The sequence below is a fragment of the Neofelis nebulosa genome, chromosome 4, assembly GCF_028018385.1.
Source record: "Neofelis nebulosa isolate mNeoNeb1 chromosome 4, mNeoNeb1.pri, whole genome shotgun sequence".
NCBI classification, from domain to species: Eukaryota; Metazoa; Chordata; class Mammalia; order Carnivora; family Felidae; genus Neofelis; species Neofelis nebulosa.
Window position 1 is genome coordinate 37,939,627 of NC_080785.1, and position 18,695 is coordinate 37,958,321.

The 18,695-nt window shown below is 35.0% G+C and overlaps 1 protein-coding gene across 1 annotated transcript in view; it reads left to right on the top strand.

The window, feature by feature from the left end:
- The window catches only part of BMT2 (base methyltransferase of 25S rRNA 2 homolog), a 90,449-nt gene that overhangs the window by 9,493 nt on the left and 62,261 nt on the right, over positions 1-18,695 (top strand). Inside the window, exon 2 of the mRNA XM_058724551.1 lies at positions 6,732-6,873. Coding sequence (XP_058580534.1) covers positions 6,732-6,873 — 142 coding nt within the window. The remainder of the gene's footprint in view (positions 1-6,731; positions 6,874-18,695) is intronic.

Below are 18,695 nucleotides of genomic sequence, written 5' to 3' on the forward strand. Positions count from 1 at the left end.
TCTGCTTTTTTTTTTTAGAGTTTTATGTACATGGAATCATGTGATGTCTTCTCTTTTGTATGCCATGTGAGAACCGCAATAATGCAATGTGAATCTTTGGTATCATGGCTCACAAGGGTGAACCACTAAGAATAATGACAAGCTATTCTTGTTTTAAATTGGCCTCAGATTTATACCTAACTAAAGTTCTTCTGTGCTTCTTATCTTTTTAAAGTGAAATTAGGAGTTATTGAGAAAATAATATTATTTCTAACGTAGTTGTAAATATCAGATGGTTGTGGCATGTAAAAATGCATTCACTTTAGCACCATCTAGTCATTTTTTTTCACATAAAAATAACTCATCTATTTAGTGTTGTTACCAGTAATTTCTCCTTAAGTTTAGGGCTTTGCCTTTTTTTAAAAAATGTTTTAATGCTTATTTATTTTTGAGAGAGAGAGAGAGAGTGAGCAGAAGAGGAACAGAGAGAGAGGGAGACACAGAATTCGAAGCAGGCTCCAGGCTTTGAGCTGTCAGCACAGAGCCCGACGCGGGGCTCTAACCCACGAACTGTATGATCATGACCTGAGCTGAAGTCGGATGCTCAACCAACTGAGCCACCCAGGAACTTTTCCTAAAAAAGCTAGGACTTTTCCTAAAAGATAGATGGACTGTTATCAAAGAATTTAATGGAGTTGACTGCACTTTAAGCTGCAATTTTGCTTTAGACAATAGTGTAAAAAATATATATATAAATAAATCATGTGTGTATGTATATATACATATATATGTATGTATACATATATACACACACATACACGTAGATCTGTATCTGCTTAAAACAGTGGTTAAAATTTCTGGAAAATTGACTTTGAATCTATTGTTTTTCTAAGCCTCTTATAACTTATTTTTGAGAACGCTCTTTTGAAGTATTCAAATTGTACTTCTTTTTCATCACTACTATCTGTTGACAGTTGTCAACTGTAGTTTGAATTTTACTCTGTGCATAATTTAATTTGTAATTTTGGGGTTTCCTGTATCTTTTGAGCATGGTGAAAATTCAAACATTTTCTCTCCCATTAATGGGGCACCATGACTAACCTTGATAGTTTATAAAAGTTCTAAATCAAAATGTCTTTTGAACTAATGAATTAATGTGCTATTAATTTTTTTCCTATTTAGTTGTTACTGGCTTCTCATAGGAAGTAGTAGCTTGTGTTTTTCTTTAGTTGTGACATATAATGTTTGTGGAGGTGAATTTAGTCAATAATTAGGATATTGTCTTGATATTAGAACCAGTCTTCAAAATAACTTGGCTCACTGATTTCTATTATTGAACTTGGTTTGGCAACCTAAGTTGGCATCACTTGTGTTTTAAATTATTAATTAGTTTTTTTAAGTTTATTTATTTATTTTTGAGAGAACACACACACACACACACACACACACACACACACACACGTCCAAGTCGGGGAAGGGCAGAGAGACGGAGGATCTGAAGCAGGCTATGGGCTGTCAGCACAGAGTGGGATGCAGGCTCCAACTCAAGGAAACTGTGAGATCATGACTGAGCCCAAATCTGACGCTTAACTGACTCAGCCACCCAGGCACCCTTTTTAGTTAGTTTTTTAAAATTAATGTTTAAAAATTTTAAATATAAGGAGAATATAATAAATAGATGTCATGTTAATATGAACTTTGTTCTAGAATCTTGTAAGACAAATTGATGACTTTATCTTTTAGACAAAGCAGAGTTTTAAGTTGATCTTTAAAACTATGTATTTGAACAAATGATTACTGATTTGTTCTCTAAATTTATTATTTTAGTTTGACCATAAAATGTTCATTAACTATTAATTTCAAGTTAAACTGGAGGACATATATATTTTTAATTGTGCTTTCTAAAAATAATTTTTAATTTCTCTGTATTCGGGCAAAATGAAATGTGTATGTTTATTGTAGATTTACCTCTCCTTCACTCCCTTCCTTTTTTTTAAAGATACATTCACATTTTCGTAGGATGTCTGTAACAAGTAGGCAAAAAAATAGATATTAATCACAGTGATTTTGAGTCATCACAAATGCCAATATCATTGTAAAATCATTATAAGATTAATTATTAGGGGTGCCTGGGTGGCTCGGTAGGTTGAGGGCTGGACTTTCGGGATTGGCTCAGGTCATGATCTCATGGTTTCATGAGTTCGAGCACTGTGTTGGGGTCTTTGCTGACAGTGTGGAATCTGGGATTCTCTCTCTTCCTTTCTCTCTCTGCCCCTCCCCTGCTCACGTTGTCCCTGTCTCTCTCAAAAATAAATAAATAAACTTAAAATGAAGACACATTGTTGGGATGAGCGCTGGGTGTTGTATGTAAGCCAATTTGACAATAAATTATATTAAAAAACAAAAAATTTAAAAAAGACTATTCATTGAGAGCTCTGATTGAGCTTAAATACTTAAGCATTTCTGGTTCTGTTGACTAGATCTTTGATGTAGACCTCAGGAAGTTCGTAGTTCCTGATTTGCCTTTTGGTAATGAAAAAATATTATTCTTTTAAATAAGATAGTCTTTTAAATATTGGTTGACCTAATAACTAAATGATAACCGAAAATTCTTAGAATCAAGTTTTAACGTATTTTTTATGTATGCAATTTGACCAAGTTAGCAGAAGAATTCTGAATATGTTTACTGGGCACTGGTCACCCTTAATTGGTTTTGGCTTTTAGGATCCAAATCATAAATTATTTTGAAAATATTTTGCTTAAAGGAAAAATACCATTATTTTAATATTCTAAAAACAAAGAATGGGCTATTATGAAAAAAAAAAAGAACTAAATTTACCCCTTCTATTTTTGTTTGATGACTTTATTTAAACAATAATAAGCTTTCAAGGGTATTCTAGAAAGTAGAATTTTCTCATAACTGGAGGCTATGTTTTTGTTCAACTTTGCAACCACCATTTAACATAGTGTATTCCTAATAGACAGGGTTTTATACATTCTTGTTGAATAAATACATGATTTAAAAGTTCTGGGTCCAGGATACCTTACATAGGATATGGGGAACATAGCACATTCTTATCTTAGAGCATCTTGTTACATATCTTCTTTCCTTTCTTTGATGCCTGTGCTAGCTCATTAGCTTTGTTATTCTGGGTAGCATTTGAAATAGGTTTTGTTTTGTTTTGTTTTGTTTTCCAGCAAATCCAATGAAAGAATGAAGAATATAGAATATATACAATTGTGTTGTTTAATCTCAGTTATATATACGTGTACTACTACACTTTACTAAACACATCTGTTTGAGTATCAGCATACTTGGGGAGAGTTTAGAGACTTAAATGTTAATGAAGACATCAAGTTGAAAGTGTTCTGCAGACAGTTTGAGTTCAATAGGCTTGCAGACAAAATTTGAATCCTTCCTCTAAACTTCATTGGAGCAGATAGTAAGGTTTAAAATTCTACAAGAAATTGATAATATTGGAACAAAATTTTGTTAAATGTGCAAAACTACAGGTCTTCTTAAAAGCTGAAGGGCAGTAGGTTTCTGTATATAAACAGTTATCTTTGCATCTCATAGCTAATAAAATAATTGTAAAGTAAATTGAATTTCACAGTGTACAGTGACAGATTTGTAGTAGGTGCCTTTGGTGTCCCATATACCTTACCTTGGTCTTCAGCTGTGGTGGGCAAACCCTGTGAGCTCAGAGGAACCCAGCCCTTACAAAGTCCCACTTTAAATGAGTGCTGCTTTCTTTTCTGCTCTGCACCTTTCTCCAACACTGCTGGAACCCACTAAGGATATCCCCTTATTCAGTGCCTAAATGAAAACTAAAAGTGCAGGTTCTTAACAACTCTCAGTTAATTGGGGATTGTAGCTGATGCATGAAACATCCTTGCCTCCTGTCTTTTAGGTGCCCAATTCCAGAGGCTTTCTGTATGCTTCTCTTATCCCTAGGAGCAAACTCAATAATGCCCTCTGTATTACCACTTTTTCCTTCCTAGGTTCATTCTCCCTATTCCCTCCACTCCTGTTTCCTAGGATTCTCTCCCAAATAAACTGCTTTCCCAAAAACCCAGGTCTTTTCCCTACATTGTATCTTCTGTAGAATCTAAACTGAAAAGTTGTACAGAAAGGAAATCTGGGGGCACCTGGGTGGCTCGTTGAGCGTCCAATTTTGGCTTGGGTCGTGATTTTGCGGTTTGCGGTTTGTGAGTTCGAGCCCTGCGACGGGCTCTGTGCTGACAGCTCAGAGCCGGGACCCTGTCTTGGGATTCTGTGTCTCCCTCTCTCTCTCTCTGCCCCTCCCCTGCTTGCGCTATCTCTCTCACTTTTTCTCAAAAATAAATTAAAAATTTTTTTTAATTTAAATTAAAAGGTATCATTAAATGGGGTGTCTGGGTGGCTCAGTCGGTTAAGCGTCCGACTTGGGCTCAGGTCATGATCTCACAGTTCATGGGTTTGAGCCCCGTGTCAGGCTCTGTGCTGACAGCTCAGAGCCTGGAGCCTGCTTCAGATTCTGGGTCTCCCTCTGTCTCTCTGCCCTTCCCCTGCTCATGTTCTGTCCCCCTCCCCACCCGAAATAAATAAACATCAAAGAAAAGTTTTTTTAATGTATCATTAATCAAAATATTTGTTTTAAAGGTTTTACTTCCTGTAGTTCTATTTAGAGAGTTGATAAATAACTACATCTGAAAGATGTTGCTAATACTGAGGAGTTTTTCTTTGAGAATTTGGGAAATAAATTTGCCTGCTTGTTTTTAGTGGACAGTTGTTGCCAATCTACTATATAACAAATTGAAAGCTCTCATCACCTCACAAATATTACCAGTTAATGAAAATATTGTTCTATAAGAACATAACCCCCAAGAAGAGAACTTTTCATTCCTTTGGGGTTTACAGTTGGTATTCAGACCTAGAAGGAGACTGTGATATATACTCCTTTTTAACAGTGTGTGTGAGGGCATGTTTGTACCTTTCTTGCTGTTTCTTAATTTGGTCAAACTAGAGGGCTAATAGTTTGATTTTCAACTCAGTCCTTGTTGGACTGTGCTTAAAATATAGTGTTTCAAATTTTGACTAAGTCTTGATATATTTAAACTTATAATTATTTTTTCTTTGTTAAAAAAAAACACTTTTTAAATACTAGAATCTCATAGTCTCACCTCTGGAGAGAATTTGGGTAGAATGATTATCTTCAAATTTGGTTGTTTTATTTATATTTTTCAGCCTATTCTGCCAAACAATTGCCTACATTTGAACATGAAGCAAGAGAACCTAAATCTTACCACTAAGGACATTGAGTGAAGCTACTTTGATAATTTTTGTTTACTCTTTTACCCTTAAAATTATGTTAATGTCATCTATTTGGCATAGCATCCTCATACCATTCTTTATTGGAACTCACATTGTTGTTTCAGATTTCATATTAAAAGTGAGAACTTATTTAATGTTTTTAAAACGATAGTAGCAAGGGGTGCTTAGATGGCTCAGTAGGTTAAGCATCCAACTCTTGATGGATGATGACTCAGGTCATGATATCACAGTTGTGAAATCGAGCCCCACCTCTGCTTGCTGTCTTTCTCTCTCTCAAAAAACAAAACAAAAACAAAAAAAACCCATAGTAGCCAGAAGTAATATCGAGGCTCAGTAATATACTCAGCTTATGAGGTGCCTGGGTGGTTCAGTCGGCTAAGCATCCATCTCTTGGTTTTGGCTCAGGTCACAATCTCACAGTTTGTGAGTTCAAGCTCCACATTGGGCTCTGTGCTGACAGCATGGAGCCTGCTTGGGATTCTCTCCCTCTCTCTCTCTGCCCCTCCCCTGCTCATGCTTGCTCTCGCTCTCTCTCAAAATAAATAAATAAACTTAAAATATATATATAGTCAGCTTATAATGTTTATTCAGAACATTTTGTAAAGACTTAAAACTTCAGAGAGGCTTCTAAGGTAGTTTCTCTAGCAACATTTTTGCCCTATAATTATAATTTTTTAAAATACAATATGCCTAGAACACATCCAAGTGAGTAAATAAAAATATTTATCTTGCTTGGTAATTTATGGTGCCATCTCACCTATCAACCCTTTTTTTATTGATTGATTGATTTGCTTATTTTTGAGAGAGAAAGAGACAGAGTATGAATGAGGGAGGTGAAGAGAAAGAGGAAGACACAGAATCCAAAGCAGTCTCAGGTTCTGAGCTGTCTGCACAGAGCCTGACGCAGGGCTTGAACCCACGAGCTGTTAGATTATGACCTGAGTTTAACTCGGCCCAACCGACTGAGCCACCCAGGCACCCATACTCCTTTTTAATATAGGGAACTGATCAGTATGTAGAGATCCAAGAAAATAACAGGCAAGAAGCAGGCTGAAGTAACTTTGTGCCGCAAGGTCAAATTGCCCAAGGGTACCAGGATAATTAATGTTTGAATACCCAGCCATAATTGTCCCCTACCAGTGTGTTTTTGGTTTATAAACTGATAACTCCTACTTATGTGTGTTAGTTTCATTCAGCTTCACAAATCCATCTGTTTAAATTGGTGAAAATTTATTTGATTATCAAATCATCATAGTTAAAGTGATACATCTATTTGCATAAAGGAGCTTTTAAAATTCTAGTTTAAACTTGATGCAACCTGACTTTATAATTTTGCTTATATTCATCTTTAAGTAATTTTAGATTACGCAGAAACTTTTAAAAGCCCGAGACATTTGTAAGTGAAGTTAACTTAATTCGTCTTTTCCCTTGTTTTTAGTGGGAGATTTTGATAAGATCTGGCGAGAACATTGTGAGGATGAGGAAACACTTTGTGAATATGCTGTTGCAATGAAAAATTTGGCAGATAACCATTGGGCAAAAACTTGTGAGGGCGAAGGTCGTATTGAATGGTGTTGTAGGTGAGTGTTTTTATGAACTAACATTTTTGGTTTCTACTATATCGTTTAAAGTCTGAAATCCAAGTAATGCTTTGTATAATTTACTGTACCAAAATAGGACTGTTTTAAAACAGATTATTTTTTTAAATAACTTCTCCCTCTTGCCACACTTTCTCTAAGTTTATGTCATTCATCCCTTTTTAATCAAAATGTTTTTCTTTGACATAACTTGAAGTTTTGTTTCAGCCTTTCAAAATTGTAGCTTTAAAAAATAAAAAGTATAGCTTTAAATGCATCAAATATACTTAAACGTCGATACATTTAAAATATGAGTTTTAACACTTAACTTCATTGATAAGTCATAGTATAGAAATTTCTTTTTATAATTCTCCATATTTGGATTCAAGTAAACGTGATTTTCTGTATTTTAAAATTTGAAAACCTCTTAAAAGTGTCAAAATCCTGAATTTTGGATATATAAGTCAGAGTATTCCAGCACTTAAATTTACTTTGGATAATGCTTATTTTCTCATTGTATAAATTTAAGACATCAAAATGAAATACTCTTGGTCATTTCTCTCAAGGTAGTAAAATTATTAGAACGGATATATGTATTGATTGAATTTATAAATGAATTCTCAAAAACAAAGCATTATCTTTCTGCATGGACAATGAATTTATGATAATTTCTGGTTTATATTTCATTGCAGTTATTTTTTATCCAAAATTTCTGTTTTAATCTCATTTAAAAGTTATATTATAATGCATATTTCATTCATTCAACAAATAGTCCAGAGAAAAATGCATATTTAATTTAGTTATTTTATTTATTCATTTAATAATTTTTAATGATTGTCCACAGTGTACTAGTCACATCACAGGCACTGGGAGTACAACAGTCAGCCAAACAAAATCCATGCTTTCATGGAGGTTACATGCTCATGAGGGTTAGAGGCAAGAAACAATACATAAATTAAAGATATGCTGGGTCAGATAATGGTAAGTCCCATGAGAAAAACAAAGCAAGGAAAAATAAAACAATTTTAAGTATGGTAGACAGGGTAGGCCTCCCAGAAATGATGCGTGTAAAAAACATTAAAGAAGTGAGACAACAAGCCCTAGCAAGTCCAGGGGCCTTGAGGTAGGACTGTGCTGACATGTTTTTGAAACAGCAAGGAGACTAATGTGCTAGAGCGAAACATAAGAAGAGTGGTAGAAAATAAGATACTGACCAGCTAGATTTCGTAGGGTCTTGTAAACCATGGTTAAAGACATTGGCTTTTATTCTGTGTGAGATGAGTCACTGGATGTTTTAAGAAGAAGAGTAACAGGATTTTATTAACCTTTAAAGTGTGTCAAGAATTCTTAAGAATTAATTACTGTGTTAAGATAGACTATAGGAAGGGGAGTATGTAAATCAGGAAATCAGTTAGGAAGCTAATGTGATAATCAAGGTGCAAAGTTATAGTGAGGCAGTTTTCTTAGAGAGTGAGAAAGTGAATGGACAGAACAGTATAATAAAATTAATGCTCAAGTGAGTATAATGACTCAAGAGAAGGGGAAGGGAAATGGTATGTATGTTGTATTGATTATAGTGATACATAAGTAGGGAGTTGAAAATATGAGGTGAATGAGGAGGAGTGAAAAGGTGTTATCAGTAGATTGCGGACCCCAAGAATTGTGGAGTTGGAGAAAGAAAGGAGCCAGAATAATAGGAAATAAGATTCTTGAAACTTAAATGTTTGGTGTTTTCTGCTTGGCTCTAGAGAGAAAATCTCTCTTTTAGAAAATATACATTTTCTCCCTCAAGCTAAGAAATGCAAAATGAAATGTATTACTGAACCAGTTATTTCCCTTGTAACATGGAGTAATGACATAATCCAATCAGGAAATCAGCACCATCTCTATTTAAGACCATCATTCTTGGCTTTTAGCAGCACTGCTTTAAAATTAGTATTCGGGTATATCAGGCAAGCTCTCAGACTGCTTCTTAAATGGACTTTGATGTGTGATATTCTCATAGGAGCATTTGCTTATACCTTCCTTAAATAATCTGTGCTCACACTTCTCTCTTCTTTTTCCTTAGATGTGTGGTTGTTATCAATAGTTATTGTATCTACATGTGTTTGAAAAAGGTCATTTTTAAGTCAAACTGCTGAAAGGGAACATTCATAAGAATTTAGGTCAAACTGCAGGAAAAGAACAGTGGCAAATATTGTAAAATAAATTTACTATGGAAAGTAATCCCATGAGGAGTTTTATAATGTCTTTACTTTAAACTTAAAACTAGCTTGAGAGAAAAGGCTACAAAACAGTTTTGAATTTTGAAACTTGATATATCTATAATTTTAACTTGAGTTTATATAATTCCTTTCTCTATTGACAATTCTAAGAAAGCAGTAGTACTTTGAGAGCTAAAGTGGGCTTTTAAAAGAGTTTGACAGAAGTTTCTGTTCAGTTAGTTATACTTAAAACTTCATAAGAATTTGGTATGTAAGGTAAGGCTTACTGACATTACCCTGCTAAGATTTTGTTGGCTGTTTAGCTTGAAGAATTCCACGTATGATTTCCTTCAAAAGATAATTAAATTTGATTTATAGCATGAAATACTAAAAACATAACACAAAGGCATAGCTGTATGATTAATAAAAATATTTGCTTTTTCTAACTCTTTGTACACACAGAGAAACAAACACAGTTTCCTGGATTTGCAAGTAAATTGCAGGTAACATGATATTTCATTCCCACACATCTCCTAAGAGTAAGGACATTCTTCAGCATAAGCATAATACCATCATCACATTAAGATAATTAACAGTAATTTCCTCATTTCCTAAAATACTTAGTTCAAAAATTCAGATTTTTTTATTGTCCCCAAAATGTGCTTGTAATTTTTTTCTTTTAAATCAAATTAGGGCTCATGCATTGCATTTGGTGGTTGCATTTCTTTAGGTTCTTGATTTTGTTTTCCACAACATTTAGTTTTTTTTGAGAAATGACAGTTTATTTGAAAAATATCCCACATTCTATATTTTGTGGTTTTTGATTCAAGGTGGTTAATAGCACTGTTCAAATAATCTGTATGTCCTTACTGATTTTTCTTTTTGGCTTTTTGTTCTGTCAGTTACCAAGAGAGATTTCAAGATACCATTTTTCTCAATTTTTGTATAATTACTTGGCTCATCTTTAGATTGTTTAATTTTTCTCTTAAAGTTCTCTTAAATTTCATCTTTTTCTGAATTAGAAAGATTTATAGGGTTGCCTGGATGGTCAGTAGGTTAGACATCCAACTCTTGATTTCTACTTAGGTCAGGATCTCACGGTTCATGAGACTGAGGCCTGCGCGTGGAACCTGCTTGGGATGTTCTCTCTCCTTCTCTGCTCCTCACCCTTGTGCACACTCTCTCAAATAAACTTAAAAAAAAAAAAAAAAAACTTATGGTAATTATTATAAAGTCCTTGTTTGCTTATTCCAATATATAGTTTATCAAGATCTGTTTCTTTTGGCTCTTTTTTCTTTTGATTACGGATCATTTTTTTTTCCTGCTTCATTATATGTCTGGTAATTTTTAAAAATATATACTAGCATTATGTTTAGAAGAGACTGGCATAATATTAGTTTTTCCTAGAAAGGGCATGCTTTTTGTTTTGTTTTGTTTTTTCCCCTCTAACAGGCAGCCAGTGAGACAGGGACACACTTTGATCCATCAGGGGTTAAACTGAGTTGAAGTTGGATTACATAGTTGCATTTCACTTGTGTCTTCAAATGCTTTGAGGGTGAGTCCTGTTTTATGTATATTATAGGCACAGTCCTCTAACAAGACTCTGGGACCTAGGTCCACAGAAGACTGCAAAGAATTTTCTCTGCTTTTTAGTCCCACTCCAAGCCTCTAGTACTTCCCTTGCCTTTTTCATATTTGAAAATCAAGACCTATGGAGGAGGGTGGGGGTGGGATGCAGGAATAGAACAGGGAGAACAATCTTTGCATTTGGGTTTCTTAAAGATTCCAGTCTGTCACACCGTTCTAAGCAACCATTAAAAGCTCTGCTGGTTTCCCTTTAATCAAACAAAATCCTTCTACCCTGGAAGACATGATCCTTTGCTGCCTATACACCTTTTCAACAAATGTACAAAGTGCCTGTGATCTCTTCTCATCTAGGCCTTTCTTTAGTTCCTTTATACCTTTTGTATCCTCAGCTCTCTTGATTTCTTTTTAATACATTGTTTTTTTAGAGTGTATAGTTCTTTTTCCCCCATAGCTACAGCATAACCAGGGGCCCTTTGTGATTTTCTGTATCCTAATCCAAAACTAGTTTTGTGTCCTGTATTTTGGATTTATTTGATTGTTTTCTCATGGAGCCATTTAACTACTTTTCCAGTGTCCTTTATTTCTTATAAACTGATCTAAAGTGTTGAATCAGGTAACATTATTTTTGACAGAATATCTGTTAGGTGAAACTGCACACTTACTGCATTACATTAGCAAGTGCTTATCGTCGGGTTACCTGCTAAATTTTGCCATTTGGTGTAGGTGGTCCTTCCATTGTAAACTTATATTTTCCCTTTGCAATTAGCAAGTAATATGTAGAGGGACATTTTGGCTTGTGGATCAATCCTGTCTCCTGACAGTCTGTCAGCTAACAGGTTTACTTCTGTTTATTAAATAAACTATTTCGTTTGGGATTGCAGAGTGATTTTTAAAAATTTTTTTTAATGTTTACTTATTTTTGAGAGAGAGAGAGAGAGAGAGAGAGAGACAGACAGACACAGGGTGCGAGTCAGGGAGGGACGGAGAGAAAGTGAGACACAGAATCTGAAGCAGGCTCCAGGCTCTGAGCTGTCAGCCCAGAGCCTGACGCAGGGCTCACAAACCGTGAGATCAAGAGCAGAGCCGAAGTCTGGCGCTTAAATCGACTGAGCCACCCAGGTGCCCCACAGAATGATTTTTTCAACTTGTATCATTCTTTTTATTTATTAGCTTCTGTAAATAAAACCTTTTCTTTATGAACAGGGAATGATTACGTGTTCTCCAGAAAGGCTGGGTAGAAATAAACATATACGTATCCTTGATTCTTTCTGTTTAGTCATCAATTCTTACAATAAGGAATTGGTGTAGTAATTCCAATTGTGATAAGTATGTTTTTTGGTTTGGGGGTTTTTATATCACAGTAGCCTCCTGCATTGTTATTTATGCATTCTTTCCATCAGTCTTTGTTTTTTTGAGGGGGAGTATATTCAAATTATTCCATATTCCATATATAGCTGGCTTCTGTGTTCTGAAATCACTTTTGAGCACTTTGTTACTATGTAGTACAAAATAACCCTTTGGTTTTGCCACCCAAGACTTAGAATCAAACTATTGCTTCATAGGGCCTGTTTCTTTTAGTGAGAAATGGCATTTAGAAATTAAATTAAGATCTGGGCACTAGATGTGCTGCTAAAGGACTTAGTTCTGAATAACATTAATACATTTGCTTTGTCCTACAGTTCACATAAAATAGTTTGAAAACTACAATGTCAATTTTACTTCTAAACTTTACCTAGCAGTAAAACTGACTGGATGAAGTTTAAAGTATCTCTGTAGTTCTTCTGTCTTTAGAACATAAACCACTAAGTGTCGGGATACTGTGTTTAAAAGTTACTTGAAATAGTTCTTTTGTATATGGTTATGTTCACTTTCAGTTTTATGGGTTCCCCCCCCCCATTTTATTTTGTAAGAATATAAAACATTTGCATGGTTCAGAAGTCAAGACTTTATAAAAAGGTGTATTCAAAAAAGGTTCCCTTCCAATTTCCTCATTTGTTACTTGTTTTATCCAAGTAACAAATTATTTTCAGGTAACATTATTTTGTTGTTGTTTTTTTGTTTGTTTGTTTGTTTTTTGCAGAATTAACCAAATTCACATACACACACATAACCACCCATTATCTATATTCAAATGGGATATGGTATATGCTGTTTTATACCCTTCTTTTTTACTTAATATGTCATGGAGATCACTGTTGTATTAGTCAGGGTTCTTCACAGAATGGGTTCCTGTGTATGTGGAGGCTGATAAATCTTAAGATATGCAGTGGTGAGTTGACATGCTAGAGAATCAGTGGTGTAGTTCCAGTCCTAAAACTGGCAGGCTTGAGGCCTAGGAAGAGCTGATGTTTCAGTTTGTCTGAAGGCAAGAAAAAAATCAGTGTCCCTGTTCAAAGGCAGTCAAGCAGGAGGAGTCTTTCATACTCTGGGGAGGAGGGTCAGCCTTAGGTCTGCATAGACCTTCAAGTGATTGGATGAGGCCCACCCCTATTATGAAGGACAGTCTGCTTTACTCAGTTTACTTATTTAAATGTTACTCTCATTCAGAACCATCCTCACAGAATCACTCAGAATGTTTGACCAGATATCTAGGTACCCCTTGGCCCAGTCAAGTTGACGACATGAATTGACCAACTGCAAGTAAATAGATACCCTCTTCATTTTCGTAAGTTATTTACAAGTTTTTCCTGTTAAAAATAGTGCTGTAACGGATAACCTTGTGCATATTCATTTTGTACATTTGGCATTGTATCTTTGTAGATTCCTGGATGTGCAATTGCAGAGTAGAAGAGTAAACGTATATGTGATTTTGTTAGATTTTGTCAAATCACCCTCTTTAGAGGTTTTATCATTTTGTAGTTCCGTCAACAAAAAACAATACCTATCTCTTCACAGTCTCATCTACCTTTAGAAGTTTTGCCAGTTTGATAAGGTGGGAACTGATATCTCTGTGTGGTTTTAATTTATGTTTCTCTTGTGAGTGAGGTTGAGTATGTTTTTATATATTTAAAAATTATTTGCCCCTTGTGAATTATGTTCATGTTTTTGACACTTTATTTCCATTGGTTTTGGTCCCTTTTATCTTGATTTTTTCATAGCTTTTTATGACTTACAGATATGTGCCCTTTGTCTTCATTAATACCTTTTGCCATGCAGGTTTTTGGTTTGCCATGTAGAAATCTTTGTTTTTACGTGATCACATATGTATCTCTTTTATTGCTTCCAGATTTCTCTTACCTTAGAAAAGCTTTCCTGATTCCCAGACTATAAGAATTCCTAATAGTAATTCACTCATTTACTCACTAGTTTTCTTATAGTACTTGAATGATATCATTTTCTACATTTAGATCTCTGACCTATTTGGAATTCAGTCTAGTGTTTGTTGGGAAGTATAGATCTAACTTTTCCCCCAATATAATTCCCGTTTCTCCAACATCATTTATGAAAAGCACCACCTTTTCTACAGTGATTTGGCATGACACTTATATGCCATGTTAGCCAACTATATGCTATGGTTGGTTCTTTTTTAGGACTTTGTTATGTTTCATTGTCTATGTCATTTAATCTATGTTATTCTGTAACATCTTCCCCTGCTCCACCACTGCTCTTCTTTATCAGGGTTTTCTTGGTTCTTTCCTTTTTTTTTTTTTTTTCATGTGTATTTTATTTTTTTTAAACTTTTTTTTTTCCAACTTTTTTTTTTTGTTTGTTTTTTGTGGGTTTTTTGTTTTTTTTTTTTTTTTTTTATTTTATTTTTGGGACAGAGAGAGACAGAGCATGAACGGGGGAGGATCAGAGAGAGAGGGAGACACAGAATCGGAAACAGGCTCCAGGCTCCGAGCCATCAGCCCAGAGCCCGATGCGGGGCTCGAACTCACGGACCGCGAGATCATGACCTGGCTGAAGTCGGACGCTTAACCAACTGCGCCACCCAGGCGCCCCTCATGTGTATTTTAGAACCAACTGGTCTAACTAAACTTGCAAAACTTTGTATTTTTATTGGGATTTCATTAAATTTTTTAATAAGTGGAGAAAACTGACATCTTTGTAATGTTGAATCATCATGCCCATGAAAAAGATATGTATTTTTCTGTTTGTTCCAGTCTGCTTTTGAGTTGTTCAGTAGTGTTTTAAGGTTTTCTGAATACTGGTTTTCTGAATATGTGCATTTTCTTGTTACATTTATTCCTAGGTGTTTTATCATTTTGAGCTGTTGTAAATGTAACCTTCACTTCTGTTATATATTCAGATAGGCTATTGTTTATATATGCACATATATATGGAGGCTTTTGATTTTTGTATTTTTACATCTATTGGTATTGGTTTATGATTGATTCTTTTGGGTTGTCTAGGTTAACTCATCTGTGAATATACATTTTTCTTTCTTTCCAGTTTTTTTTTCTTTTTTTTTTTTTTTTTTTTGACTAATACTTTTTCTTTTGTCTGCTACATAGCTGTGTCTTATTCATTTAGCAATGTGTGCATTGTGTCCCTGTTAAAAATGTGGCTGGCTTTTTGGCTGATATATATATATAATTTTACTTTTAGGAAGTGTTCACCGATTCCTGTTTTACTCAGTGTATTGTTTTGTTTGTTTTTTTAGGAATAGGTGTTGAATTGTGTTGAATGTCCTTTCAGCATCTGTGGAAGTGTATATGAGTTTCCTCCTTAAATTTATGAATATATATGTGAATATATTAATGGATTTAAATTTCCAGGTGAAAGGGATTTTTTTTGTTTTATTCTGTTACACTTTTATTGTGTTGTAATAGGATGATTTTTATCTGTTTCTGTCTTTTACTGTGGTTTTCTTCATGACATAGTATATGTATATGGTAGTTTTGTGAATATTCCATGTGCACTTGAAAAGAATTTATACTCTCTTTAGAGAGCAGAGTTTGTTATGTAGATAAGATAAACCTCATTATACTCTTTTTGGCTTCTCTAACCTTACCTAATATTCATTCACTTGATTGAGTCATGTATTAAAGTTCTGTATTGTTAGTTGTGTCTGTTTCTCCATGAATCCCATGGAGTTTCTGCTTAGTGAAGATGGCTGCTATGATAAATGGCACATAAATATTCATAACTGTTATATCTTTGGAAATTGTGGTCTTCAGCATTATAAAGTTTTCCTTTTTTTATTCATTTAATGCTTTTCATTCATTACTAACTAGCCTCTTCATCAACATTTCTCAGCCATCTCATGGATGAACTTCATCTTCTAGTAAATCCTTTAAAACCAGCTTGCAACTATGATGTTCCCTAAGTTCTTACATACAAAAAGCTGTTTTTCTATAGTTTTGTTACAAAATGTGCAGCTTGGCTGGATAAAAATCGTTGACTCACACTTTCTTTCCTTCAGCTTCTGAAAAAAAATGTTTCTCTATTTTAGTCTTATTTTGTATCTTCTTTCCATTTTCTCCCTCCCCCCCACCCCCTGCACCCTTTCTCTCCCCTTTCCCTCTCTACTGAACCATTTGGTAGTCAGTTGCAGAAATCACAAGACTTTCATTCCTAAATATTTCAAGGTGTATCATTGCACTTAGTTGAGGTAAATTCTCTAGCTTTCTCTTTATTTGAAGTTTTTATTTAAATTCTAGTTAGTTAACATAGAGTGTAATGTTAGTTTAGAATTTACTGATGCATCACTTACATGTAACACACAGTGCTCATCACAACTGCCCTCCTTAATGCCTATAACCCATTTAGCCCATTACCCTGCTCACCTCCCCTCCGGCTACCCACAGTTGTTCTCTGTAGTTAAGTGAAACAAGTTGGTCAGAGAAAGACAAATATGATTTGACTCATGTGAATCTCTCTCTCTCTCCTTTTTTTTTTCTTTTATGACACAGACATTTTATAAAGGTTTATAGACTCTCAATTTGGATTTGTATGGTTTTTTTCTGATTAGATTTTTTTAAATGTTTTTTATTTATTTCTGAGACAGAGAGAGACAGAGCACGAGTGGGGGAGGGACAGAGAGAGAGGAAGACAGAATCAGAAGCAGGCTCCAGGCTCTGAACTGTCAGCACAGAGCCCGACATGAGGCTCAAACTCACAAACCGTGAGGTCATGACCTGAGCCAATGTCGGTTGCCCAAAAGACTGAGCCACCCAGGCACCCCTCTGATTAGATTTAAGTGAAGCATATTAGCAAGAATATTACTTAGGTGATATTGTGTCCTTCTCAGTGTATCACATCAGGAGACACATGATAACTGTTCTGACCTGGGTTTTTTTTCCCTTTCAAGTAGATTCATTTTTTTGGTGCAGTTTTAGGTTCATAGTAATATTGAGCAGAAAGTACAGTTCCCATAAACACACTGCCCACACACATGCCCAGTATGCTCCCTGTCAACATCCACCCAGAATGGTACATTATATTGTAATTGATGAACTTCTTTGACACATCATTATCATTTAAAGTCCATAGCTTACATTAGGATTTGTTTTTGGTGGTGTATATTCTGTGGGTTTTGACAAATATATAATGACAAATATTCACCATTATAGTATCATACAGATGGCTTCCTTGCCCTAAAAATCCTCTGCTTTGCTTGCACATCCCTTCTTTCCCCAGTCACAGACTCTTTTACTCTTTCCATAGTTTTGCCTTTTCTAGAATGTCATAGAGTTGGAATCATAGTATATAATCTTTTTATATTGACATCTTTCACTTAATAGGCATTTAAGTTTCCTCCATGTCTTTTCATGGCTCGGTAGCTCATTTCTTTTTAGCACTGAGTAAGAATCTATTGTCTGGATGTACCACAATTTTTTTCTTTATTCACCTGCTACAGGACAACTTATTGCTTCCAAATTTTGGCAGTTATGACTAAAACTGCTGTAAGCATCCATGTGCAGGCTTTTGTGTTGAAGTGAGTTTTCATTTGTGTGTGTGTGTGTGTGTGTGTGTGTGCGCGCGCGCGCACGTGCAAATACCAAGGAGTGTGATTGCTGGATTGTATGGTAAAAGTAGAGTTAATTTTGTAGGAAACGGCCAAATTGTCTCCAAAGTGATTTTATCATTTTGTATTCCCACCAACAATGAAGAGGTCTTGTTGCTCCACATGTTCACCAGCAGTTGGTAGTGTTGATGTTATTAGTGTGTAGTAGTGTCGTGTTGCTATTTTAATTTGCATTTCCCTAATGATATATTACCTGGAGCATATTCCATAAGCTTATTTGCTGTCTGTATATCTTCTTTGGTGAGTTATCCATTTCTTTTGCCCATTTTTAAACTGGGTTGTTTGTTTTCCATTAAGTTTTCAGAATTCTTTGTATATTTCAGATAACGGTTCCTTCATCAGATAAGTCTTTTGCAAATATTTCTCCCAGTCCATGTCTGTCTTCTCATTCTCTTCTCATTCTCTCCTCATTCTCTCCCATTCTCTTTTGCAGAGCATTTTTTTTATTGTAATTAAGTCCAGCTTCTCAATTCTTTCTTTGATGGATCTTGACTTTGGTGTTGCATCCAAAAAGTCATTGCCAAGTCCAAGGTCACCTAGATTTTCTCCTAGGAAGTTTATAAAACTCTCCAAGAGTTTTATAGTTTTGTGTTTTACATTTATGTCTATAATCCATTTTAAGTGTTGTGAAAGGTGTGATATCTGTTTAGGTTCATTTTTCTGGTATGTAGTTGTCGTTCCAGCACCATTTGGTGAAAAGACCATCTTTACTCCATTATATTGCCTTTGCTCTTTTATTGAAAAATCATTTGAGTATATCTGTGTGGGTCTACTGGGATGTTTTGTTCCATGTGTCTAGTTGTCTATTCTGTCACCAGCACCACCCTGTTCTGATCCACTATATAAAGTAAGTCCAATAGTGGCCAGTCCTCCAATTTTGTTCTTCTTCAAAAATGTGTTGGCTATTTGGGTCTTTTGCCTCTCCATATAAACTTTAGAATTAGTTTGTTGGTCTCCACCAAATAATTTGACTTGATTTTCATTGGGATTGTACAGACTCTATAGATCAATTTGGGAAGAACTGACATTGTGGCAATATTGCATCTTCCTATCTATTTTCATGG